This window comes from Podarcis bocagei, assembly GCF_964188305.1.
Source record: "Podarcis bocagei genome assembly, chromosome: 5".
Classification (NCBI taxonomy): Eukaryota; Metazoa; Chordata; class Lepidosauria; order Squamata; family Lacertidae; genus Podarcis; species Podarcis bocagei.
The window spans coordinates 41,899,197-41,926,155 of NC_138129.1; the positions used below are offsets into that span (position 1 = coordinate 41,899,197).

General features: G+C 44.3%; 3 protein-coding genes across 5 annotated transcripts in view; 1 reads left to right on the forward strand and 2 right to left on the reverse strand.

Annotated features, from left to right (window-relative positions):
- LOC308586657 (dual specificity tyrosine-phosphorylation-regulated kinase 3-like) overlaps positions 1 to 13,662 on the reverse strand; it is a 43,821-nt gene extending 30,159 nt beyond the window's left edge. The window contains exon 1 of one of the 2 annotated variants that reach the window (XM_081193459.1): positions 13,327 to 13,662. In XM_081193459.1, the coding sequence (XP_081049585.1) occupies positions 13,327 to 13,538 (212 nt within the window). In that variant the 5' untranslated portion in view covers positions 13,539 to 13,662. The remainder of the gene's footprint in view (positions 1 to 13,326) is intronic. The other variant, XM_081193461.1, reaches the window with a different exon arrangement.
- On the forward strand, positions 643 to 23,706 carry EIF2D (eukaryotic translation initiation factor 2D). Its single transcript, XM_081193483.1, has 15 exons — positions 643 to 882; positions 2,099 to 2,289; positions 4,171 to 4,254; positions 5,062 to 5,152; positions 6,025 to 6,132; positions 6,746 to 7,047; positions 8,146 to 8,263; positions 9,154 to 9,199; positions 11,394 to 11,497; positions 15,005 to 15,166; positions 15,267 to 15,356; positions 17,108 to 17,203; positions 20,245 to 20,365; positions 22,492 to 22,666; positions 23,515 to 23,706. The coding sequence occupies exons 1-15, from the start codon at positions 827 to 829 to the stop codon at positions 23,583 to 23,585; spliced, it is 1,815 nt and encodes a 604-aa protein (XP_081049609.1). The 5' UTR covers positions 643 to 826; the 3' UTR covers positions 23,586 to 23,706.
- A 339-nt stretch (positions 23,707 to 24,045) lies between these two features.
- Positions 24,046 to 26,959, reverse strand: part of RASSF5 (Ras association domain family member 5) — a 111,742-nt gene continuing 108,828 nt past the window's right edge. For both annotated transcript variants that reach the window (XM_081193514.1, XM_081193515.1), the window contains one exon: positions 24,046 to 26,352. In XM_081193514.1, the coding sequence (XP_081049640.1) occupies positions 26,200 to 26,352 (153 nt within the window). In that variant the 3' untranslated portion in view covers positions 24,046 to 26,199. The remainder of the gene's footprint in view (positions 26,353 to 26,959) is intronic.

Below are 26,959 nucleotides of genomic sequence, written 5' to 3' on the forward strand. Positions count from 1 at the left end.
AAACCAATGCCAAGTGATGAATCTGCTAGCAAAAAATTGCTCAGAATATTTTCCTGGCCTGATAACACTAAGATATATATTATTTATTATTGCATTTGCATCTCACCCCCTCTCCATATCATCCTCACAACAACCCTGTGAGGTAGGTTATGCTGGAAGTTGGTGACTGGCTCAAGGTCACCCAGTGAGATTCATGGCCAAGTGGGGAGTTTAACTCTCTAACGCTCTAGCCACTATACAACGACTTTATGTAATTACTTACGTTTCACAACTGAGGAAAGCTTTAAAATACGGTAAGACCTGAGATAAAATCCTAATAACTAGAAATCAGTATACGGTTGACATGCCGGCCAATCGACAGATCAATTCAAACCAGGAACCAATGGGGTTCACCAGCAAAGTCGGAATGCAAACAAGCACCAATAAGCCCAAGGCCTGATCCTGCAACTAGCTGCTCAAAGCAAACCACGTAGTTCAGCTCTGAGTCTTTCCCTGATTGCAGCAGAACACGCGCTGCAACAAATGATGCATTGATCCCGCCCAGCCGCTCTTTCTACGCGGAGCAAAAGCGAAGCGGCAGGAAGCGTAGCCTATCACGCGCTGCCTTTGCCTCTGACGTCACCAGAGCAGGAAGCAGCCGCGGCTGGAGAGATCAAGCTGTTGCCCCACGGACTCATTTTGCTGCGGCACCAGCGCTATGGCAGCTGTGTGTTAAAGTGCTTCTTTAATGGGTGTTGTTTTCTAACGCGTCCCCCACGCCCCACCGGACAGTAAACCGCGATATTTCTTTACCTGCCAGAACGGAAGCCTTGGGATTTCTTTGGCCATGTTTGCCAAAGCTTTCAGAGTTAAATCCAATACTGCTATCAAAGGGTCTGATAGGTAAGTTTGTTTTGTTTCCTTTTCCTTCAAGGCATTTACCTTGGTCGTTAATCCGTTGTAAAACAGTGCCGGTGCCAGGCTGTTTTGCGCCTTAGGCAACGCTCACTGCTTGCAATACCCCACAATTTTTTTAAAAAAATAAATAAATAAAAAATTGCTAACTTCGCTTTTAAAAAATAGATGCCTTGTAGAGAAAAAATAATGAAAAGCACAAAACTGGAAACTGCTAAATTTATTTCAAATGGCAAGGTTGAGTAATACAACAATCTTTGATTATCTTTCTCAAGTACAAAAGAAGATGTTTTAGCACATCAATTATTTCGAACAATCTTGTGAATAAAACTCTGCCCTTCAAAGGTCAGTACTGCACTTCTCTGAGGCCTGAGCCCTAGGTGGTTGCTTAGGTGGCCTAGTGGTAGCACTGGCCCTGGTTGTAAAAGAGCCATGCTTTCTAACCAAGCATGATGAAGATTTACAGGATGCTACTTAAAATTACATGTAGCAGAAAACATACACTTTAAAAAATGACATGCCTCCCTCAAAGTGCAATTTCTGTACACGTTAATTTTATGCATCATGTGAAATGCAGAGATTGATGGCTGATCAGAAATTAGTGCTTGGGTTATGGCTTCACAGTGATAGTTGGGATATAAATAAGTTGCTTTGTTTTATTTCTCTGGCATGCATATTTAGAAGGTCTTTTTAAGGTTTTGGTCTTTTAAAACTTGAATATGTGTCTTCCTCCAAGATTTAGAGTAATAGTCGTAATAATAATTACCGGTAATTAATAATTATTTATACCCCGCCCATCTGGCTGGGTTTCCACAGCCACTCTGGGCAGCCCCCAACAGAATTAAAAGTACAATTAAACACCAAACATTAAAAACTTCCCTAAACATAATAAACTCAGGCCAAGCAAAAATAGAATATATTAAATGACAAATTTGCAAACTTGTCATGGGCACCACACACATAGACCAAAGTATTCTATTGGGTACAACAGAATGTTTATTTAAAAATCAATTTCAGCTGGGGGAGGAGAATTATGGGCATCAGACATATGGACTCTGCAGACATTCATATGCCCATGGACATTAACCTGGCATTCCTGATTTAAGATAGTGGAATGGCTTTGATAATTAGGCACCCTTTTTTTTTTAAAAAAAAAGAAGATTTTAATCATTTAGATAATGGAATTGTGTCGTTGACCTTGCAGGAGGAAATTACGAAATGATGTCGCAGCAACTTTTCCCACCCTCACATCTGAACAGCTATCTGAAATTGTGCCGAATAAAGAAGAGCTGAATATCATTAAACTGTATGCTCACAAAGGAGATGCTCTCACAGTCTATGCTAATGGCAGAATACCAGTCCTTTTTGAAATGGAGAAGAGACTGTATCCAACAGGTACAGAAATATGTTTCTGCAGGCAGTTTGCTGTTCTGGGTCTGGGGAGGTTTGAGTTTAATTTGATGTTTTACTTTGGACAAGTTGCAAAATAATATTTAGCCTCCATTTCCCATATCTAAAATGAGAAGAGTGTCAGTTATGGTATAAATGTGCTCAATCAGAGGTAGGCAACATACTGTCTTTGATTCATAAATTGTCTCTCTCTGAAACACACACTGCTAGTACAGCTCTGTCTAGGCATTCACTATTTCGCTAAAATGAACATGAGGGGAGTGGGAGAGTGGACACGAACTCCTCTATCTCTATCTCACTCCACAATTTCAAAGGCAATAGCTTATCCATTGCAGACAGTCTATACTAGCAGAGGCTTTCTGCTCAGTGTAGAATCCTGAAGAATCAGAGTTGTTTACTTTCTACAGATAGTCACCCTTGAATTTGTGGAGGGTGGCAGGAATAGTGAGAGGAGGGGAGCTAGCCTGAGCTGAGCACCTCATGTGTTCAGTTAAGCTGGATAGTGAATGCCTGAATAGGGCTGTGGCATTTGCCCTCCTAGGTAGGTCATAAGGAAAGGGTTAAATGAGTGTGAAGTGATTGGCCAGTGGGAACCCAAGGGGAGGAGTTAGAGTTGGAGTTCTTTGGAAGTCAGTTGGGAGTTGGAGAAGGAAGAGGGAGGATAAGTCTGGGTTGGTCTAGTTTTGATGTGTGAGAGTGAGAGAAACTGTTAGGAGGAGTCCGATAGATAGTTGGTTAAAAGTTATTAGGAAGGTATAGGCCGGTATAGGAACTAAGGATAAGAAACTGACAAGAAAAAATATCTGAAACCATAAACTTGTTCACGCTTAAAATAAACTTGATTATTTGTTTTGATGTTAAAAACTGTCTGGACTCAGTGTGTACCTGAGAGAAACGGGTTGGTGGCAGCGGAAAAGTGATCATAGTGGTGGCACAGGGATCAATAGACCGTCAAACGTCTGGGGACCCTGTGTGATCGCTACAAGGGCTCATGTAGTTTATGCTTTGGGGTGGCAGGCAGAGGGCTCTCTTCTTTAACTTTTGCATAGGCAAGAGTTGATAGGTGATTCTGCTTTCCAGCCTTGGTTGTTCAGAAAGAATTATGAGTGCAGCAGTAGGTGTACAATTTCTTCTATGTTCAAGTTAATACTGGCCCCCAAGCAGAGGATTGAGAAAGGAGTGCACAGGTTCGCAGCTTGTTCTCAGGCAGAAAAACCATGGATTACTGGCCGAAGATTATTGTGTCTGAACTAGACCAATCTATCTTCTCACTGCCCATTATTTTTACATGCTGGGTTTAAATATCTTGAAACAGAAGCTGGGTTGTGTGTTCTGGTTCCCATGTCTGGTTCCCATTATTGTTCCCATGTCTGTCTTATTATTTATGTGTGTAAACCAGTCTGGGATTTTTTTTCCTGGCTGAAAAAATACAAATACTTTCAAGTAAAGGAAAATGTCCAGTGTTGAGGCTGTGTGTGCCATTGCTTAATGGACAATAGGGAGATATCAACAGACTTGCCCCCCCCCCCAAGGTCTGGAAGTTAAAAATAACATAAGGGAGGAAAACCCAGGGGGAAGGGGAACAGTCCAATGCGAATTACTTGCACTGAGTGCTGTCTTGATTGCTGGCAGTGGGAGGGGAGGGTAATAGAAAATAAGGTGGGGAGGGGAGCAGCATGGAGTATCCTGAAAAATGAATCCTGGCTAGAATCCTGAGCAGGAGCACTCCCACACTGCAATATTTTGTTTCAGGCTCTACTTCCTAATTTTAAATTCAGATTAATGGTTATCAGTTCTGAGAAATGGAGGCAAGTAAAGTGTGTCATGCTGGAATTCCACAAGCATTTTGTTTTCTTTTTGGAACAGTGTACACCCTGTGGTCTCATCCTCACCTTCTCCCTGCCTTTTCCACATGGCCGCCTGTGTTGCACAAACTAGCAGGAGGAGCAGGTAAGGGAACAGATCTCAAAGCCATTCTGCATGGCACTGCACATTTGCCTTGTTGTGGAGCTGGTTCTCATGATTGGGCTTGTTATATTGCAGTCCTAAGCATGCTGCTTGGATGTAAGGGCCTTTGAAAGGCAGTGAGGTTTATTTCCAGGTAAATAAATTGATTTTGTCATTGACATGACAGTTTAAACTGAGTTATTCAAGGCCTTTTTCCCCATTAGGAAGGAAAATAATATCTAAATAAAGCCTGGTCTGCTTGAATGTTAGAATCTCCTTCTGGGTACCTCTGCCATCAGAGACGAAGAGGGTGGCAACCAGGGAGAAAGTGCCTCCAGAATTGTAGTGCTCTGCTTATGGAATGCCTCTAACTAACTATTTTAGACACCCAGCAAAACTTTCTAACCTTGCAGGCCTTTTACCTGTTCGTTAAATTTTTTTAAAAAAAACAGTGACAGTTTTATTACTGCTTGAAGTAAAAAGCCAGTATTATATCTCTCAGTCCTAGTTCCTAATAAAAATGTTCCAAACTTGAGAAATAGTTGTGATTTATAACTAATGTGTAATTGACATTTTAGTTGATACGTTTTGGCTTTGTGGTGGCAGAATTGATGGTAGCAGGGCTGATCGGAGCTGCACTGGCAATTAGGCCCAAGGTTTGAAGCCATCCAAGAGAATCCCTTGTTTCATGTAGACATTGAAAGCAGTATTTTTGTCAGTTTTTGTTTTTTAAAAGAGCAGTGGGGGACAGGGGGATGACTGGTGTCTTTAAGATTTTGCTAAGATGCTAATATACTGTCTTTTCCACAGATCTAATGCTTCCAGGGGTTGTAGTGCCCTCTTATGGTCTTCCTCAGGTAGATCGGGGTACTCTCTGTGCCATCACCTTGGTGGGAAACAGGTATGATTTCTCCTGAAGGCTGATGCTAAAAAGATTTACCTCTTTCTGAAGGGGTTCTTAGAATGCATTTTGAGACCGGAAATTGAGGGTGGGGAAAATCAGCCAAATGTGGCCCTCCAGGCCTGTCATACTGGCCTTCAGGATTTTCCTTAGGCTGCACCCCACTTTGGGTCCCACCCCTCATCAGCTGTGCCCTGTGCCCTTCTCGAGAGCCTTTGGCTGACTACAGCAGGCCATTGGTTTTTGCTTGCCTGAATGGAGAGGTGTGTCATTGTCCCATCCCTCTTGGATTTAAAAAGAAGGCAAGTAGAAAACAACAGGAATGCCTTCTGAGACTCCCGTTTATTTTGACTCTGATTGTGTGCCACAGTGTATGCCTTCTATGGATTCACCATAACAATTTGGGGCTGCCAGCAGCAGGGTTGATTTTCACGCATTGTGGGGCATTATTCATTGGCCAGTTCAGACATCTAAGCTCTTCATGAGTATGCTTAAGAGTTGTGTATTTCCTTCTCTTGCATATTTTGAAACACAGACTGTTTTCCAGTAACCGTAGTTTGCTTGGCTGGCTGATTCAGGCAAACTTGTTTGCTTCCAAAGCTGAAGTGGAAACCATGGTTTCAACAATTCTTGTTTAGAGGAAATCTATCACTTTGCAAACAGTGGTAATCAAAACCCAAGAAGTGCAGGACTGAACTGTGGTGTTCAGAAGCAGAAGAGGGGGCACAAGAGCCTTAAATATGTTCTCAACACAGCCAAACCATGGTTTGGTCATCATGTCTGAAATGAGAGAGATTCCTTAGCTGGGAGCTGCTTTAGTTGGAGTAAGAATTTAGCTGTTTGCTTTATGTGATACTCTCTTTACTTTTCAGTGCCCCTGTGGCCATTGGCATAGCTACCATGTCCTCTGCAGAGATGGTGGCAGCTGGAATGAAAGGAAAAGGCTTCACAGTGCTGCATACATATATGGATCACTTATGGTGGGTGTATCACCAAAACTATTTGACCGTTTACACAGTAGAAGAAAAGCGCATGGTTAGCTTTTGCCCCCATGCTAATCCAAGACTCAGGTTAGAGAAGAGTGAGCCCTGAGCAAAGTATAAGAAGGATGCAAGTAGCCTTGCATAGAAACTAAGCATAGGTGCATAATTTCGACAAGCACTTAAGAAAAACTGTTCAGTTCCACAGCACCAAATCAGAAAACTCTGACCCTTTTCTGTTGTGGCGACACTGAGAACTCTTCTATAGTGCATCCTGAAAAACACTCTTAATGAATGAATATAACTTTAGGCCACACACTACTTGAAAGTCATCTTAAGGACTTGAGAGAGATTGTATTCTTAAGGTTTTGCTGGATTTATGGCAGTCAGTTGACCCCTTATACAGCATTAAATAAATGTGATGGTGTGGTCAGTTTTTCCAGATTGTTTCGCTCATAATCTTTACAGTGAAGAAAATGGTTCTCCACGACTTCATAGCTTAACTGGCCCTGTCTAGACTTTTTGCTTTGAATTTCTGTTTTGCTGAAATTGAAATTTGGGGCAAGTCTTATTGTGCCATTTGCTTTTGTTGTTTCTTTTTAAATTGAAAAAGGGAGTTTGGTGACAAGTCATTCCCACCAACAATAGTCCCCTTAGAAGCAGAGCCTTCAAAGATTATGGATGCTGAAGAGGAGGAGCAAGAGGCTGGAGAAGGGGAAGACAAATCACAGGAAAACAGCCACCCTATTGACCCATGCCTGCAGACAGGGATTAGAAATCTAAGCATGGAAGATGCTATTCAGAGTGTGGACATGACAGAAAAAGAGGAACCTAATGAAAATGGTGCTGCTGAAACTACTGAAGAGGACAACCTAGATGTTCCTCAGGAGGCAGAAGACAGTAGGAGTCCACAAGGTAAAATTATAGGGTTATATACAGGGATTTGCATTCTAGATGAGGTCTAGTAACAACCTTTTGCTCAGAACTGCTCATTTATACAAACTTAAACATATATACTCTCTGCATTTTCAGTGTGCCCTATAATGCAGGAATGGGGAACCAGTAGCCCTTCAGAAATCTTTGGAATTCAACTCATATTAGCCTCAGCCAGGATGGCCAGGGTCAGGGATGATGGGAGATGGTCCTTCAGCAATATCTGAAGGACCACATGCCCTCTATCCTGATTTTAGTTGAACGATGGACTACAGTTCCCACTATCCATGGCCATTGTCCATGTTGGCTGGGGCTGATAGGAATTAAAGTCCAACAGTGTCTGGGAGGGCTGTAGGCTGCACATCCCTGATGTAATGTGTGAGATTAATGCAAGTCTTTGGGGGGGTGGAAGGTGTGTAGATTATAGGACACGTGTAACCATGATTCCCTGCAGCATATGCACTGATGGTGCATGTGATGAGCAACGAAATCCAAACAAATGCATCCCCTTCACACTCCATGGCTTGTATAGGGCATTATACCCTGTTACTAACTTTGTAAGGTGAAAGAAGCTTTCATTAAGCTCTGTGCTCACTGCTAGTGTGTCAGCTTTCTTCCGTTGAAATTGAATGTTGGTAGAGACAATGCAGAACTTAACATTCTTCCTTTCATTTATTGCCTCATGTGACTATATTTTCGTGACAGACAAAGAAGAGGGATAAGCCACCAAAGGGCTTGTATGTGGAAGTTCAGAGCTTGTGACTACGCCGCATGGCACTGAAATTGTTTCCCTGTTCAACACTGACGCAACTCGTAGGCATAGGCAGGAGCTGAGAGGTTCACATGGTGGCAGGGACACATTGTGAACTAGGCCATGTTGCATTCTGTGCTGAGGCTCGTAGGCAGGGAGGGCTATTTTTTAAGCTAGAGCTCAGCAAAACTCGGTTCCAGCACCTCTCAGGTGGGCACCATTGCCATTATAAGAGAACAAGGGATGTGTTCATGGTGACTTCTGCCACCCCTTTTTCTAGAAAAATAGCACTGCTTGTAGAGAACAAACGGTTCTGTCTTTTCTTCTAGAGCAAATGGATGCATTGCTTCACCAATGCTTCTTCCACGCCTTAAAATGTAAAGTGAAGAAGTCGGAGCTCCCTCTACTGACCAGCACCTTTCTCCGCAACTACATGTTCGCATGTTGGTACGTGTAGTAAGATCTTCTACAAGCTGGCAGAGCTGCCGTGTTGCTGGCTGAGAAATGTGGAAACGGAGCATCATGTGCTTGTAGAACACTGTTCACCAGAGTCAGGAGTAGAAGCCTTGCATGTACGCCGGACTCTGTGCCTCAGCCATTGTCACTATATGAACTCGTAGGCGAACTCTGCATGGGTCAGAGTCTGCTTTAAGGCATACTCCAGAGATGACACAGGTTAAACTTTTGTTCACGTGTTGGCCTGATTTAACTTTGAGAAGGTATTCTGTTTTCACCTGTCTCTTGATGATTCATAAGGAAGAGCTAAAGCTATCTTCCAGTAAAAGCATAATGAAAATAAAATAAATGCCATAGCTGAACTATAGAACTTGCTCTCATAGGAAGCAGTGACAGCCACCTCTTTAAAAGAGGACAAGGCAGATTCAGGGAGGATAAGGCTATCCAAGTCTACAGGCCTTGATGGCTCAGCGCTGCCTCCACAGTCAGAGGCACTAGTGCTTCTGAATACCAGTTGCTGGAAACCTTAGGAGGGGAGAGGGCTTTTGTGCTGGGGTTCTGCTTTCAGGCTTCCCACAGGCATCTGGCTGGCCACTGTGAGAACAGGATGCTGGGCAAGGTGGGCCATCGGCCTGATCCAGCAGATTCTTCTTAAGTACTTATGCTTGAATTTGTGATGGAGAAGGAGGCTCCATTTGCTCTCTTTATATGACATTTAAATTCTTTCCAATCTGTGTGCTCATGTTTTAAGAATATTTTAGCTGGAGAAGCCTGGAAACAAAACATGTTTTTTCTTAAATGTCACCAAAAATGAGAGAGGCGTAATTCCTCTTGTTTCTTGCATATAATTGTGTTTTTTTTTCTTTTCAATCTACCAACAGTCCACAAGGTCAACAACTAGACATAAAGAAATCAAGCTACAAAAAAGTGAGTACTTGTTGTCGTCCTTTTCTGCACTATGAAAGGTTGAGGAAAGAAATAATAATGAAACATTGGACTGAATGTAGGATTTTCTGCACACACCACAGATCATCTGCCCCAATGCTGTGATCCCTTCCTACAAAGGCACTTTGTGCATGTAGATCCTTGATGTGTGAGAAATCTTCAGATGATTTTGCTAGTTAATAGCACAATCGTATACATGTTTGCTAAGAAGTAAGTGTGCATAGTAATTTGAAAACAACTGTAAAATTCTGGCCTAATATTGCATTGGCGGGGTTTTTAATAATTTTAAAAAAAACACTATACAGGTATCATTAAAACATAAGTTGTTGTTTTTTTAATTACAACATATTATACAGTGGTACCTCAGGTTAAGAACTTAAGGTCCGTTCTTAACCTGAAACTGTTCTTAACCTGAAGCACCACTTTAACTAATGGGGCCTCCTGCTGCCACCACGCTGCCGGAGCAAGATTTCTGTTCTCACCCTGAAGCAAAGTTCTTAAACCGAGGTACTATTTCTGGGTTAGCGGAGTCTGTAACCTGAGGCGTATGTAACCTGAAGCATATGTAACCCGAGGTACCACTGTATATCCAAACAAAACCAAACTTTAAAAATTACACCAGAATATTGCTTGTTTCATTTTTCATGTGCATAATACAGTGAGGGGGGAAAGTATTCCGTTTGCTCTCTGAAGAAGAAATGACCAGTCCATAATTTTAATGGTAGGTTTATTGTAGCTGTGAGAGACAGAATAACAACAGGAAGAAACCCAGAACACAAAAGTCAGAGATTAATGTGCATTATAATGAGCGAAATAGGTATTTCATCTCTTTGCAAAAGATGACTTAGTACTAGGTGGCAAAACCCTTGTTGGCAATTAAAGAGGCCAGACGTTTCTTGTAGGTGGCCACCAGGTTTGCACACATCTTAGGAGGTATTTTGTCCCACTCCTCTTTGCAGATCCTCTCCAAGTCAGTAAGATTTCAAGGCTGATGTGTAGCTACCTTCAGCTCCCTCCACAGATTTTTGATGGGATTAAGGTCTGGAGACTGGCTAGGCCACTCCAGGACCTTAATGTGGTTCTTCTTGAGCCGAGTACTCCTTTGTTGCCTTGGCCATGTGTTTTGGGTCATTGTCGTGCTGGAATACCAATCCTCAACCCATTTTCAATGCCCTGGCTGAGGGAGGGAGGTGCTCACCCAAGATTTGATGATATATGGTCCCGTCCATCGTCCCTTTGATGCGGTGAAGGTGTCCTGTCCCCTTAGCAGGACACCCCCAGAGCATAATATGTCCCCCTCCATGTTTGACGGTGGGGATGGTGTTCTTGGATTCGTAGGCAGCATTCCTCCTCCTCCAAACACAGCGAGTTGATTTGATGCCAAAGAGCTCAATTTTGGTGTCATCTGACCACAACACTTTCACCCAGTTCTCCTCTGGGTCATTCAGATATGCATTGGCAAACTGCAGACGGGGACCTTGTGGGCTCTGCAAGATCTCAGTCCTTCATGGTGTAGTGTGTTACCAACTGTTTTCATGGTGTCTATGGTCCCAGCTGCCCTGAGATCATTGACAAGTTCCCCCCGTGTAGTTCTGGGCTGCTTCATCACCGTTCTCCCGATCATTGCAACTCCACAAGATGAGATCTTGCATGGAGCCCCAGACCAAGGGAGGTTGACAATTATTTTGTGTTTCTTCCATTTGCGAATTATTGTGCCAGCTGTTGTCACCTTCTCACCAAGCTTCTTGGCAATAGTCTTGTAGCCCAGTCTAGCCTTGTGCAGGTCTACAATCCTGTCCCTGACATCCTTGGACAGCTCTTTGGTCTTGGTCATGGTAGCTAGTTTGGAATCTGCTGGATTGATTGCTTCTGTCGACAGGTGTCTTTTGTACAGGTACTGTAACGAGCTGAGATTACAGGTAAGACCTCTCCCTTACAGCAGGTGCTTCTAATCTCAGCTCGTTACATACAGTGAAGATACCAGGTAGCCTGACATCTGGCTAGTTGATAGGGGATCAAATACTTATTTCACTCATTATAATGCACATCAATCTCTGACATTTGTCTTCTGGGTTTCTGGGGGTTTTCCTCTTGTTATTCTGTCTCTCACAGCTACAATAAACCTACCATTAAAACCATTGTATCCCAGTTTTAACTGCCTCTCTCTCTCTTCTAGTTCTCCAAGTTCCTGCAGTCAATGCAGCAACAAAATATCCTCCAGGTGAAGGAACTGAATAAGGGAGTAGAGAGCATTGTGAATGTGGACTGGAGGCATGAAAGGTAAGAGAATCTCAATTCTGTACAAACATAGTCGAAATACTGAGGGAGGAGATTGAAATGGATGGTTTGGGTTCCTGGGAAGCACTATAGGAATGAGGATGACATTAATGCACAGCAGAAGCAATTAGGGAACAGGGTGTTTGTGGGTTTGTTAATAGCTTGGAAAAATACTCGCAGCATAGGAAGCAAACATTGAGGTGTAAAGTTATGCTTTCTAACCGGCAAGCCGGATCCTTACCTCCCTCAGCCCCTGTAGGCCAATTTGGCAGGTGGACAAGGCTCACTTTTGGCATCAATAAGTTGATGTGTGCTGTCAGTAAGCCCCTCTGAAGGCATGCTGTTAGCGAGCCCCACTTTGCAGGTGGTGAATCATATCCCGCTAACAGTGTATCATTTCATAATGTGATAATAAGTTAGTTGGCAAAAGGCATTAAGGACATTAATGGAGACTAAAATATCAGTGGTTGTTGGGCATGTATCCTAATGCTCCAGGCATCTCTTTGCTTTAGGCTTCTTCTCATGTTACTTTTGATCAGTACAAATATTAAGATCCGCAGTAATGAAGAGGGGTTGTTTGCTGGAAGCTGTGCATAAATGGAGTGTTTCATTACTGGTTTATTGCAGAATCTGTAGATTCCAGTTGTGCTTGCTCCTATGAGGAGCTAACAGGAGTAAGCCCTTTTGAATTCAGTAGGACTTACTCCCAGTGTTGCAACCTAAATAAGCCAGTTCTTAAACTCTGAGTTAATAGGTAATTCCGAAGACATCACAGCAGTAGCTTGCATTAATCAACCAGGCTGTGGCTAGAATCCTGGTTTCTTAACTGTCAAACATGTTCACTTACAAAGTTATCCCTTGCTAAATCCACATTTTAAAACTGAGCCAAGGTATTGTTTGTATCAGCTGTTAGAAACTCACTACTTTACTGTCAAGTCCATAAATACAGAACATTTTTCTAAAACAAATTGCCTTTTCTTGTCAAACTCCATTGCCAAAGTTTAGTTTCTCCTTATTCAGAAAAAGTTGTAATGTTTCTACCATTGCTCCAGTCTTCCACAGTTCACCGTTGGAGTCATACTATTACATCACTGCCAGAGAAGAAACAAGCCCAACGATAATGGCTGCATGGCAAAGCCCAGGGGTTGCCAGACCTTTTGGGCCCATAGGCACATTTGCAAAGTGGAAAAGCTTCTGTGGCACCACAGCTAAGCTCACACAGCAACCTTCTCTCTTGGGTACAGTAGAATGCTTCCTTCAAGCCTAATGTCAGCAGGCGAAGGATGTGGGTGCCAGGGAAGGGGTCTGTGGGCATATGTGTTGGGAACCCCTGGCATAACCGCTTTGACCACTGCAGGCCTAATTAGGACTCTAGTGCCTTTTAAGACGTGCACCATATCAGGGAAACAATTAGCAAGCAATGCTTTCATTTTCTCTCGACTGCTGCAACCGGGATGGGCACACCTTTTTGAAACCTCTCCTTGATGCTCACTTGTTGAAGGCACTGAAGAGTTTTTGGCAATCCCAACCACTTTCCTTCCGTAACTGTTTATCGTATCCAGAGCGACACAGTTTATTACCACTATAGTCACCATTGCCTCTGGAAGGGCCCACCCACTTGACCTATGGCTGCATTGTCAGCAGACCTGTAGATACTGAAGTATTAGGAATGAGAAAGGATGCAGAGCAATGGCAAAAGAAAGGGGAGGAGAATGGGGAGGTGCTTGATGGGACTGGTGGGGCCTACAGGCCCGTCCTGCTCTGTCCCCTTCCCACCCCACACAGAAGTCCCACTCCAACTCCTCTTAAAAATTTGGACTGGCTGTGCTTACCTGTCCTCTCTGCCTACCGCTGCCCATGCTCGCTTTGCCAGCCTCCCTCCAACTTCCACCAGAAGTGGTGACGCTCTGGTGGTAATGAAGATGCACTGCAGCCCGTCGTCTCCCTTCTCCTTGGGGACCATGTCTGTGCTCCGTTCCTTGCTGCTGGGCTGCTGGGCTTCGTTCCCTCGGGGGGGTTCCACACTGTCTCCTCCCCCGCCCATCTACGATGTCACATACACATAGCATCGTGAAGCTCGCATTTTACAGTATCTTTTACAAGGTCTCATTTGTGTGCCTCCTTGGTAGATTGGACGGCGAGGTTCCTGCTGTTATCTGCTGGAACAGGCAGGGCTGTGCCTTCCCTCTGTCACAATGGGCCCTTGTGATGTCGAGAAGGCGTGGCAGAGTGTGTGGGGGCGGGTGGGCTTTAGTTTAGGTCTACATAGGAACTTAGCCCAAAGAGACACCGAAGACTTTGGATCATTTCTCCACGCTTTCTCTCCTCCAGGGATTGGCTTCTTTGGAGGCCAGGTCTAGGGTGCTCTGTTTGGCTTGCTTTAGAATTATTCAGAGAACTTTCAGAAGGACTGCCATTGTCCCTGGCCAGTATCAGATTGACCTGGGTACGTGCAATGCAATTCCTTGGGGTGGGGAACCTCAGGTCCAGGGGGCCAGATGCAGCCGCCCAGATCTGTCTGTTTAACCCTTGGAATGCTCCCCACTCACATCCTCCACTGGTCATGATTCACACTATTTCTTCTTTCCTGGCTGGAATGCCTCTTGCTTATCTGGATGGAGGATTGAGATGGGTGCACAAGCGTATGTAGAAACGAGCCTACTCTACAAAGGTACAATTTCCACCCACTTTCGCCTCAGACCCCACCTACCCCTGGGAAGTGGCCTTTGGAAGATTTCTCAGAAGGAACTGTGGCCCACAGGCTGAAAAGCAGTTTCCAACTCTGCCTTTCCTTTTGCACAATGTACCTGGCACTCCTCTGTCCTTGCTTGGCTCCTCTGTGCATATTAGAACACATGCAGAGATACTTACTCTAAGCTATCAGTTATCTTCCTTTGCTGCTAAGAAGGTTGGGGTTATGCGCTAATTCTCTTCCCTGGGTCTTCCATGGCTTTATGTATTTATTACATCTATATATCACCTTTATCTTTCAAGGATCTCAAAGGTTCTCTTCTTTTCATCCTTCACCTGTGAAGTAGCTTAGGCTAAGAGATGGTGACTGACCCAAGGTCAACCAGTGAGCTTCATGGCTGAGTGGGGATTTGAACCCTGCGTTCCCAGTTCCTAGTCCAACACACTAACCATTATGCCACACTGGCTTTCATGCTGGAAGCCCTGCAGCATAGAGTAGGATGGGAGGCCAGGCCAAGATACCATATTGTGCCACAGCATTCCAGTATTGAACGCTAGGTCGCTGCTGGAGCATATGGCTTCAAGATGATGATCTGTTCTGTAGACCATCTTGAAGCAGAGGCAGAAATGTTCTTCCACTTTGTGTAAGCAAACGTGTTGAGGGATTTTGCACTGTGTTATTGCAATGAGAGGAATGGTCTTGGGTGCCTATGTCCTAGGACGCAACACTATACTCATTTGTCTCTCAGTCATGAACGGGAATAGCCGTCATGATGAAATGGTAATAAACTCTGTGAAATATTTTGCTTTGATTTTCAGCATTAGGTCTTTTGTAGTACCTATTGAAATAGCAGCATCTGAATTGTCTGTCCAGGATAGCAGAAGTGGTGATGGAGAACAGCCGTACCACTGTCCTGAAATCACACCACTCTATGGCATCTCATCCAAAATGGCTCCCTTATTCCAAGAGTCTGGATATAAGTAAGTAATATAAGAAAATGAACCACTTGACTTGTTCCCTATGTTGCTGTTCCTTCCGAAGTGCAACCTAACAAGTAACCAAGATTCAATTTTCCTCCAGGAAAGGCGACACCCTGTCCAGCAGTGAAGTGAGAAGTGCTGTTATCGACTATGTGAAGCTTAATGAGTTGGTTGATGAAACAAACAAAAAGTATGTAAAACCCCAAATCTTGTTTAGTAGGGAGATTGCAACACTACTCTCCTTGCTCTGTACTGATAGCAAGAGATAGCTGCAGCCATGATTTTGCACAGGAGTTTCCTGTGCTCATGGTTCACCATTACAGCGCTAAGTCAAAACATGTGGGAAAGGGCAAGCAGTCTTTCCTATCACAAGTCCCTTTATGCCAAGTATGAACACTCAGGTCAGATGGACCATGCACCCTGTCCTGGTCCCTCTCTTATTTACCTCTGCAGTATAGATGGGCCCAAGTGCAGTGTTGATTGTGCTCAAATGTATGTCCAACCTCAACAAGTGTTTGTGTGCAAACACACACACACACACACACACACACACACGTGCAGGTGTATCCCATAGAATGCCTAATAGAATTTTAAACTAGTGGTCATTTTCCCGATTTATTTTGTTATTTTTTTCATACAATGTATACACCACTTGATTAAAACTCCCCCACCCCACCCCATTCAGGAAAATTGTACAACAATAGTTTAACAAGAAGTTTAAATACTAAAACCAGTTAGGATTCCCATCAACTTTCTAAGCATCTAGGTAGGCTTGCCTAAACAAGAATGTTTTTTTAGCAGGTGCTGAAAAGAACGCAGTGAAGGCACCTGCTTGATATCAATAGGCAGGGAGTTCCAAAGTGTAAGTGCTGCCACTAAATGATCAAGTTCTTACACACATGGAGTGGGTATTATGTGGCATCTGTAGAGTGCCAATTCCGCTGATCAAAGCAGTCGAGAGAGCACATGTAGGGTAAGGTAATCTCGTGGATAATTTAGGAGTGCCACAAGATTAAAGACATCTTAGTTGATTAATCATATCACTTTTTTGTGATATGATTCTGTAGGTTGATCTGTTAGCTTAATCATTAAAAGTTTTGATTAGCTAAACAGGTGACCTTTGATTAACTGGGCAAAGAATTTTGGAACATTAAATTATCTTTAAGAGAGGTACATGCAAAAACAGCACTTGACAAGCAACATATTCAGACATAATCTACAAGCAAAGAGGACATGTTGTTTTATTTACAGATAGGTAGCCGTGTTGGTCTGCCATAGTCAAAATAAAAAAATTCCTTCCAGTAGCACCTTAAAGACCAACTAAGTTAGTTCTTGGTATGAGCTTTCGTGTGCATGCACACTTCTTCAGATACACTGAAACAGAAGTTGCCAGATCCTTCTATATAGTGAGAAGGTGGGGATGGGTATTACTCAGAAGAGTGGTGGGAATGGGAGATTGGCAGATAGCTGAGATGAGCCTGTTGACGACTCTTAACGACTGTAATAGGTCTTACAGGAAAAGGCAAGGGGTGAGAAGGTGAGAAATGGCTTAGTCATGTATAATGAGATAAGAATCCAATGTCTCTGTTCAGACCAGGTCTCTCCATGGTTTTAAGTTTGGTAATGAGTTGCAATTCAGCATTCAGTAGGTCTTTAAGGTGCTACTGGAAGGAATTTTTTTATGTTGTTTTATGTAACCCCTTCTCAAGTTTTCAGCAGTCAAGTAAGGTTTTTAGCACCCAACTTACCACATAATAGTGCAAGTGCAGTGTGACTTTTGGAAATCCTTTTGTACCTTTTAACAACAAAGTGCTAAAGAGACAAACATGATCTTTATAATCTGTAGAGTGCTACACATTCTTGACGTTGGTGCATTTCCAGTTCAGGTGATGAGTGATCACGCTGAGAACAGACTTTTAAATCTGCCTTCCTTTGTTACAGCTTTATAAAGGTGGATCCTATCTTGTGCGATTGTCTGTTGGACAAATCTGAGCAGGATGAAATTTCAAAGCTCACATGGGACAATCTCCTGAGCAGGTGAGGGAGGGAGTGATCCCTACTGCTGCTTCATATACTTGCCTCAGTATTTCCTATAATGCAGGCCACTATGTATTATGGTATCTTTAATGTTTGCAAAAGGAGGTTAAGCCCAAACCATTCAAAGGTTAAAATTGTCACTAAGGTCTAGTGCTGTGTTGTTTTGTGTTATGTAAGCGGACTGGAATTTTATGACACAGTAGCCTGATTTGCACATCATGGTAAACCATAGCTTATGGATTACTGCATGCTGTTCAGTGACCCCTTGCCTTTCTCCACTCACTCTTCAGCCAAGAGAGAAGCATACTGCACAGCTTGGCTTAGTGCTTGGGTGAGGAACATCAGGCATGGGGGCCAAATGTAGCCCTGAGGACTCCAGAGCACACCCTCTCTCCTTCAGCCACACCCTTCACTGTTGCTCCATTGCACTCCCAAGTGTTTTTGCTTGGCTGGAACATGTCCTTGAATACTGATCATGCCTTTGGCTTGCAATGATGCCGAGGGTATGCAAGTGTCTGTATAAACCATGCAAAAGTGAAATGTGCACTTATTTCTCTGACTCTGCCCACAATTGGCCCATGGCCCAGAAGGGAGTGGGCCGCTCAGGTCCCCCCCCCCCCCACACACACCTTCTGCTTAGTGTTCCATGCGAACCAACACTTGCAGTTTCTCTCCCCAAACAAATGACGAGCCACAGACCAAGAACCAACCTTGGCTTCCTGGGGACAGAAGCTAACCCTGAGTCCTGGTTCACTGGTAATGCTAAGCCTCGCCTCACAGTTTGTTTTTCCTGGCTCCAGGTGGGTCAGAATAAAGTGGGAGCAAGTGAGCAGCTGCTTGCTCTGTTAAGCCATGGTTTATCATTTGCTTCCCATGATGTGCAGGCATGGCCACCGTAAAAGTAAACACAACAACCTTGGCTTCTTTGGGACCTTCTAAAACTCCCCATTCTCTTCTGTTACTTTGAGGATCATAATATTTTATTTTTAAAAAGTCTTTGGAATTAGGAGAGGTACAAAGATAATAATGTAACTATGTCTGTCTGGCAGTGTCATCTGTTAAAAATCACAAAAACCTTTTAAGACATAATATTGATTGTACTTTATTTCCCAGAATAATCCTGTTACAGAATAGCATCATGTATCACATAGATAAAGGCTGCTAGATGAAGTATAATTAATTCCTGTCGGTCTCCCTATGGTTGTCTAGTATACAGCCTACACATGGGATGCAAATCAGCCTCCCATCATTATTAACTTTCAGAGGGAATTTTAAAACCAACCTTTCACCCAGGCATTTGATGGCTGAAGAATACTGCTCCTGGCAGTTGTCTATAACAGTGTTTCCCAACCACTGTTCCGCGGCACACTAGTGTGCCGCGAGATGTTGCCTGGTGTGCCGCGGGAAAAATTAAAAAATTAGAAAGATTTTTTTTTAAGTCTAATTTTCGATTGGGGCGCCGTCACTAGATGACCCCTGGGGTTCCCTCCCTCCCTCCCGCTCTGCGCCTCCCTCCTCCTCCGGGGAGGCCCTTCCTGGCTCTCGGCCAAGGCTTGGCGGCTGCCACTCACTCACTCGCTCGCCCACCCGTCCCTCCATCCCTGCACCCGGCCTCTCCCCCTCCGTCCCCGGCGCGGGGGCTGCCGGGATCTGTAGTCCCCTCGCCCTTGGGCTCCGCGCCCACGCGGGGTGCGCGAACTACGTTTCCCAGCGTGGCCTGGCGGGCCGGGCGTTTTGTTTGAAGCGCTCTTCTCCCGGCCATGGAATGAGCGCGGCGGCGGCGGCCGGGCGGGCAGGGGCTCTTCCGCGCAGACCCCGCGCAGCCTGCCTGCGCCCCCGCGGAGATCGGGCAGCAGGATGGAGCCCGGGGATCCCCGCGGAGGCGGAGCGGCGGAAGCGGAGGCTGCCCCCCAGGTAGGGCTGCGTCGGGGTTTTTTATTTTTGCAATGCTGCATCTGCGCCGGAGGGGACGCATCGGACCGCGGGGAGACCCCTTGGCGGGTGTGCAAGGCAATGCATGCGTGCAGGCGTTGCATGGAGTGCAGTGCAATGTAATGGCAACGCGGTGCCCTGCATGCATGCATGCAACTTCCACCGGCGCTCCGGACTTGGCAGGTGAGGGGGGTCCCCAGTGGGCGGCAGAAAGAGCCGGGAGGGCGAAGGGGAGCCGGGGGGGAGCAGCGCTGCTCCCCGAGCCGAGCCCGGGGGGAAACTTCGGCGTCGTTGCGCCGGGTGTTGGAAGCAGAGGCTGGCGGGGGCCCCTCACCTGCAAAACCTGGTCGCCTCTCATATATTTCGTGCATTGCATTCATCGCCCGCTTTCTCCTCCAAGGAGCTCCCGGGGGCGCGCATGGTTCTCCCCGTGTTATCCTCGCAACAACAGCCCTGCGAGGTGGGTCAGGCGAGTGGCCCAAGGGAGCACCCAGGGATTGTCCTGGCCAGGTGGGGTGATTTGAACCCTGCTCTCTGCCCGGTCTTCGTCCTCATTTAGCCCCCACATGTGCATGACTGTGCATGACTGAGGTTTTCCCCCCTCGTCTTGGCTATGGTGTGAGTCTGTGCTGTTAATTAATGGGGTTCTGCCTTCGGAGAAGATGAGCCAGCCCTCAAGGAGGTGATTATGTAATTTGCTAGCAATTCATGTCCCTCCCGGCGTGACGCTGCGCGCTGACGTCACGGGGCTGTAATGGTGGTGTGCCTCGAGATTTTTTTCATGAAACAAGTGTGCCTTTGCCCAAAAAAGGTTGGGAAACACTGGTCTATAACAGTTCTTTCTTACATTCTTAAGTTAACTGTAACTGTTTTTAGAATGCTTTTAAAAAATGATGGATGTGATTCCCACCCTGGGCTCCATTGGGAAGAATAATTTAAACTCAATAAATAAATAAAACCCTGAGGTGAATAAAGGCAAGCTGTATCAGATTGAGTCTTTGAATAGATGTTCTTGGTACTTAAGTATAGCAGGAATAGCTAAGCCAGAAAGCTGCCATCCCTCTGTGCTGTCCTGGATAAGCTTAATCTTAGCGCTGCTTTTGTGGCAGGTGTCTGGATAAACTACAGCCCTTCCATCAGGTGACTTTTTTTGGACATGACCCCATCGTGAGGAAAGGAAACAATGATCCCATTGATATAAACATATCACAAAGATCGTGCAATAAAAAGGTAAGGGCAAGGAGAGAAGTAGTCTTCTGTGGAAACATCCAAACTGTGCTGCCTTTTTTTTATGTCTGCCTTTTGAAATGTTTTATAATACTGCACTATCTTTTGAAAGTTTGCCCATTGAAAACACCATTTCCAGAGCAGTCTCCTAGCCCTGTTATGCAGAGAGAGGAAAATAAAGAGGCTGAGCCCATGATCCTACTTCTTGGGCATGGAGAGCAGGGAAGGCTGTTTATAACTACCAGAGCTGCAGTTATTGCCCCAGAAAACAATTGACAACTGGGCTAGCATGTGCCGCCTGTACAGGTGAGCATTCCTGGGCTTAAGTCATAGCCCTACCTCCTCTCTGAACCCCTGGGTATCAGGTAGGAGGTCCAGATGTTACACTGACACCTTACCATGCCACTGGTGCATGGTTTGTAATTTATTTCAACCACCCGGGGGTGAAGAGGGCAAGGCGGAGAAGGCCAGATCAGGAGATAAACTGAAGTTCTCTGTTTAGAGCTTATCTGATATCTGTTGGCCCCAGTTCAGAAGGATAGTAGGAAGCACCTACTGGCAGCTGAGTCAGATATACATTGCACAGAGACTTCTGAAAGTGTCACCAAAGTGCTACTCCGGGAAGATGGAAGGCACATGTTGCAGACCTAAGGGAGGAACAATAGCTTGAGTGCAGCACATGTTTCACATGCAAAAAGTCTTAAGGTTCAATCTCTGGCAGCTCCAGTGGAGAGGATCAGATAGCAGGTGATGGGCAAGATCTCTGAGTGAGGCACTAGAGAGCTGTCCACAGTCAGAGTAGATACTACTGACCCGGATAGAGTAATAGTCTGAAGTGATAGAAGGCAACTTAATATGAGTGTTGCCCTCATGGATCTCTATCCCTGTTCCAGAGGAGCAGCCAAGCAGGTGCAGTAGAAGAAGCTAAAACAGACTGGGGCAGAGCTGCATGGAAGTGTACCTGGGTCATTAGCAGCTTTTTGTTCCCTGTGTGTGCATACTAATTACTAATACTAATTTCATTTGTACCTCACCCATCTGACTGGATTGCCCCAGCCACTCTGGGTGGCTTCCAACAAATATTAAAGCATAATAAAACATCAGACATAAAAAACCTCCCAATACAGGGCTGCCTTCAGAAGTCTTCTAAAAGGTGTATACTTATTTATCTCCTTGACATCTGATGGAAGGGAGTTCCACAGGAATAATAGTTTTATTACGGTAATTGTGTGTGTGTAGACCTGAACTAATTGCAGCTCGCAGATGCAGCGTTATGGCTTGAAGGTGGTGGTCCAGGGTGTTGATGGTATCCGACATGCTTGGGTGCAAGACCCTAGGAATAAACCAACCCAATACAAAGTTGTCAATTTTTTCAGATAGAGATGATTAATTCAGCCCAGTACTATACATGATTCAGCCAGGGGTTGGGAGTCAGAAGAGGTGCAATGGGCCCTTGTACTGTTTTAACATTGGCATTTCTTTTGCCTTTCTCTGAAGGAATGCAAAGTAGTTTTCATTTATATTAGTGTTTCAAAACGTAGTCAGCTGGTGGTGCTGTCTTCAAACCCCAGGGGCAGAAGCTAGCATGCCTTTGGGTAAGGAAGTCCTGAAGTAGCCTCAGAGAAGGGTTGGTTGGTTGGTTGTGGGGTGGTCTCCGTAGGAGCTTCCTGGCCTGGGCCTTTTGCTTTTGCCCTAATGGGTGATGTGTGAATCTGACCAGGCCACTGGCTAGCATTTATCCCCACCCCCAGCTTTCCTAATTAACATCCCTTCCTCCTAAGCTGCTAGGGCAAAACATATGACCTAATCATTTAAGATTTGGTCTGTTGCTACACTGTCCCCCCCCCCCCCACCAATCAGGATGAACCTTGATAGTGTTACCCCCAGTGCTTCAGTTAGTCGCTTGCATTTATGTATGCCTTTCACTTAAATCACATAGGTTGTGCAATATGCTTGCTGTCAAACATGCACTGCTTCTATTCATTTCCAAGCATAGGTATTATTAATATGCACAGGCAAAGGCCCTATGAAAATAACTTTGCTGATACCACATAGCCTGTAAGAATGTACGAAAGTAAAATTGTACATTAGTGCAACCAAGTAATACCATCTTTCCTTTCGGTTTGCAGGTAACCATAATTAAGAATCTTGAGCTGTATGGGCTAGACCCACAGGCTGTTGCCAACTTTCTCCAGCTAAAAGTTCAGGCGAGTGCCACTGTCACCACACTTCCGGGAGCAAAGGACAGAGCCCAGGTCCAGGTCCAAGGCAATCAGATCCACCACCTTGCTAAGCTGCTGGTGGGTAAGTATCTTTAGCAGGGGTAGGGAACCTGCCAGGGCAGCACACCAGTGGTGGGTGGAGTCAGAGGAAGAGCAATGGACATACCTTTGCACATTAGGCTATATTCCAGCAATGCAAAAGCCAGGTGCTGGCACATGTGCATGCGTGCACACACACAGTCTCCATTCAGGCTCAGAAGAGGTGTCATCACAAGATGACATACCAGCAGGCAAAGCACTAATGGAAGGTGTAGCTTAGGGAAAAGGCCCAGCATGCAAAGTCTGCCTGCCAGGCCTAAAGTTCTCCACCCCTAATCCATGGCAAACTCTAACAGTGCAATCCTAGGAATATCTTCCCAGGAGCATATCCTTTTGAATTCAATAGTGCTTTACTTGCAGCCTAAATTGATTTTACAATATTCTGATCAGTTTCTAAGATGTGCTCTTCTGAGGAGGAGGCTGTTGGAAAACAGTTATACATAAACTAAAAAGCAAAGTGCTATTTTCCCTTCAGTGTTATTTTATTCATGTGTAACCTTATGCAGATTGAATTCAGTGGCTAATTAGGGCTGCCACATTACCGTATTTACACAGATTTAATGCACCATCAAATCTAATTTTCATGATGTAATTTGTCCAAAAATGGTGTGCATTACATTCGAGTAAATACAGCAAGTGCAATGTCTTCCTATGTATATTTATTCATAATTAAAAATGCACAGGAGTACATTTTTAGTAAAATGAATGCCCTAAGTATACAATGCTTTAGAATTTTCAGAGCACATTACTCTTTTAGTAAGCTGCAGGTCCTATTGTGTTAAGCTTTTGAGCTGTCAAATGCAGATTGATTACATGTTGACTTTGTTCCAGAGGACTACCAGATACCTCGCAAATACATCAAGGGTCTTGAGATGGCACCAAAGATGGGTCGGAAGAAGTAGCCAGGTCTGAAGATCAAAGTCAGAACTTTGTTATTTATAAATATTTTATTCAAAAGAAATGACTATCCAGCTGCCTTACCTATAAAATAATGGAATTTATAAATAAAACTTTTCCCAATAATCTTTGCTGGACTATCTCCATAGCTTGTTGTGGAACACCTCAGCATGTTTGCTGAGCACTGTTCAAGTACAAACAGGTCCAAATGTAAACTATTGGATATCCGCTGAAGATTGTGGGGTTGGTTTTCTTTTTCTTTTTTACAGGACACAAAAGAATAGTGAGGTACAGTTTCTGCCCCTTCCATGATTGTGGATTTTGTTCTCTCCCTCAGCAACCCTCCCCAAACGATTTACCTGCTTAAACGGAGGTACCACTGTAGTAGCGTTCTTTGTTTACACACTGCAATACCACCGCATACCACAGGAGGGCATGAAGAACACAAACCGACTCAACTCCTCGTTTCATCAGAGGCTGTTTTATTTTCGATAGCTTCTCTTAACACAATTTTGTATCGCATGAACAGATTTCTTTAGGAGCTTTAAAATAAAAAAAAAGCTGGAAGGTAGGTGGCATTTTCAAGAAAATGTCATAGGGTTGAAACAGTAGTAAAAATAAATTACCAGCATGGCAAAAATGTTATTTACTTTACCACGTAAGCTTTTCACTAATTCCATTCTTTACAGACTGTACATGTTTTACAATTGACCCATTTTGAAAGAAAAAAAAAGTTACACACGTACAGATGATGCAGGCAACACAGTATACTAACAAAGGCACTGCCAGTAGTAGTCTGCGCTTCTTAAGGTAGGGCCTCCTCTAACTCCTCTCTCTAAGGCGTCTGCTCTGCCACCGCTGAAGTGGCTAAGCTTTCTCTCAAAATCCAAGCTCCATGGTGGTTCCCCCCCCTTCTCCTCTTAATGCCCCTTAGCTATATATAATCTTTTAAAGAAACAAAACAAAAATAATGCCAGCCTGTTTCTGCAGGTGGCTTAGTCAGCAGCATTCACATAAATTGCATAAGAAGCCATGCCTTCTATTAAAAATGTTCAAGACATGCTGTTATGGGATGGGGGTGAGGGGAGCAGGGAAAGGAAGAGTGCCATTATTGAAAAGCAGTTCTTTAAAAAAATAAAAATAAAACATGACATTATATATATTTATATATACTCAACATTCCTAGGGAGAAGTAGTCAGTGACTTACAAAGACTGTTTTCCTGTTCTTGTCTCTTGGTGATGGCGCAGGAGGCTGACATCCTGGGGTCCCTCCTCAGTGTGCCAGGCCAACAGTTTCAACAGCGCTTAGGAAGAGTTTTGAGTGCTTTCTCGCCTGGGTTCAATAGTTGCATGTGCTTATCTGGATCTGCGTCTTGCTTTCCTTGTGCTGTGCTAATACATCTTGTACAGCGGTATTAGAGACTGGGTAACTGTCTATGGGGGACGCTGTGGTGGTGGACTTCCTGAAGATAACTTTGGAGGTACCTGAGAGCTCTGTGCCCTTTCAGCTGCGGTGTAGAACCCCTGCACTCAGCCCTGAGAAAGAAACAAATCTTCCTTCCTTTGCCTTCCCAAAGACAGCTTTGCTCAGAACAACGTCATGGAGGGTAGCCAGGTTCTGAAAAAATAGATGTGGGCCTTCTGGTGTTACGAAACAGTTTTGCAATGCAAATGACATAGAGAATCAATTCCATTTTTTTAAGTGCTGGGAGATGAGCCCCAAATTGGCTCATTAGCAGACCTGCACCCTGGTCCCAGTTCCTACTGGGTAAGAGGAAACTGTATACTGGAAGGAAGGGCTCTAAGTTGAAAATATTAGGCTGGAAGCATAAACAAGAAAACAACCCTGAAGTGTTGCCAAAACAAAAATAAAACTGACCTTATTTTCCTGTGTGAAAATATAAACTCTTTTGCTCAAAGGCCAAAGCACTCTAAAGCTCATCAAAACCTGCTCTACTTCTACAGATTTCTTGACATCTCGTTCATTCATTCTGTTCATTCTGTGCAAGTCTGTTTGGCATCCTCTACAGTGTCCACATGTACCAGAGCAATAACCCTCCCATGTGATTAAATTACTACAGAGAACACGTTCAACTCACTTCTGCCACACATACATAAATCCACGTGGAAAGGTACTGGGATGGCAGGAGAAGAAAAGAAGGTAGTACAATTGAAGACAAGGCATCTTCCACTGCTTGTGTGAACTACTAGCTCATCCTTAAGCTAGCCTCAAAGAGGAAAGATTTCAAAACTAGTTTGTAGGGACAAACTCACACTGAAATACATTGAGAAGGGGAGGGGGTGGTTATACCTTAAGCAACCCAATTCCTTGGATATTCGGCATTCACTGCAAAGTTTCCTGTCTATTCTGTTCTGTACAAGCAGGGGAGATGGGAAGAAGCAGTGTTCATTTTTGGTTTCTAGAGGGTCAGTGGATTGGAACATTTAATTTCCTGTTCTATAGTTGCCAGTTCTGAGCACACACCATGGACTACAACCAATTGAAAAAGTGTCCTGAGGAAAAAAAGGTTTTGGTTGGGTGGGGTTTCTTTCCATTCTTAAATAATATATAATTTTTTGAAATTTAGTTTATCCCTAGCCACACTTCCAAGTTCAGGTTATCCAGGCTTCCCATTTGCTTCTTTCAAGGCCTCATGCAGTCTTTGTTTAAACCTGTCATACTTTTTCTGCACTTGCTGGATTTTCTCTTTTTCTTCCCTTTCTAGTATCACCAGGAAATTCTGTAGCTCTGGAATAGAGAAGTCATCCCACTGTGGAGAAAAAGCACACACACACACAAACAAACTTTAGATTGGCAGACAGAAAATACACATTATTCCAAGTCTGTGGGTAGATGCTAGATGTGACCTGACTAACTGACATGATTTTCTGCAGGAAAAACCCACAAAATAACTCATCCTCCCCAGTCTTTCATTTTACCTCATTTGCTACACTGAAACCTTCAGGCCCAGAAAGTAGAAGCCTCCCACAGGAAAAATTACAGTCCCTATATAATTTTCCCAACTTGGCTTTCCACCACAAAAAAGAGTTCCAATGTGCTTAAGGGGTGGCTTTCTAGAATAGAGTTTGCTAGGTTTTATCGATCGCCCTTTAATTCAATAGCTGCAGTTCAAAAAGGTTCAGAGAGTGGCCCAGTTCATGCAATCAATTCCTCACTTAATAAGCCACGCTATGCGCTAACTGCTTGTGGGTGCTCAGGACTCTTGCTTCTCTCTTCGTGTAGTTTAATATCCTGGCTTCCTTATAAGACATTAATCATACATGTGAGCTCCGAAATGATGGTTAAGAACTGAATCCTGGCTTGTTTTGCTGCTCCCTTGCAGGGAGGATCGATGGGGCTGTGTGGAGGTGAACAGC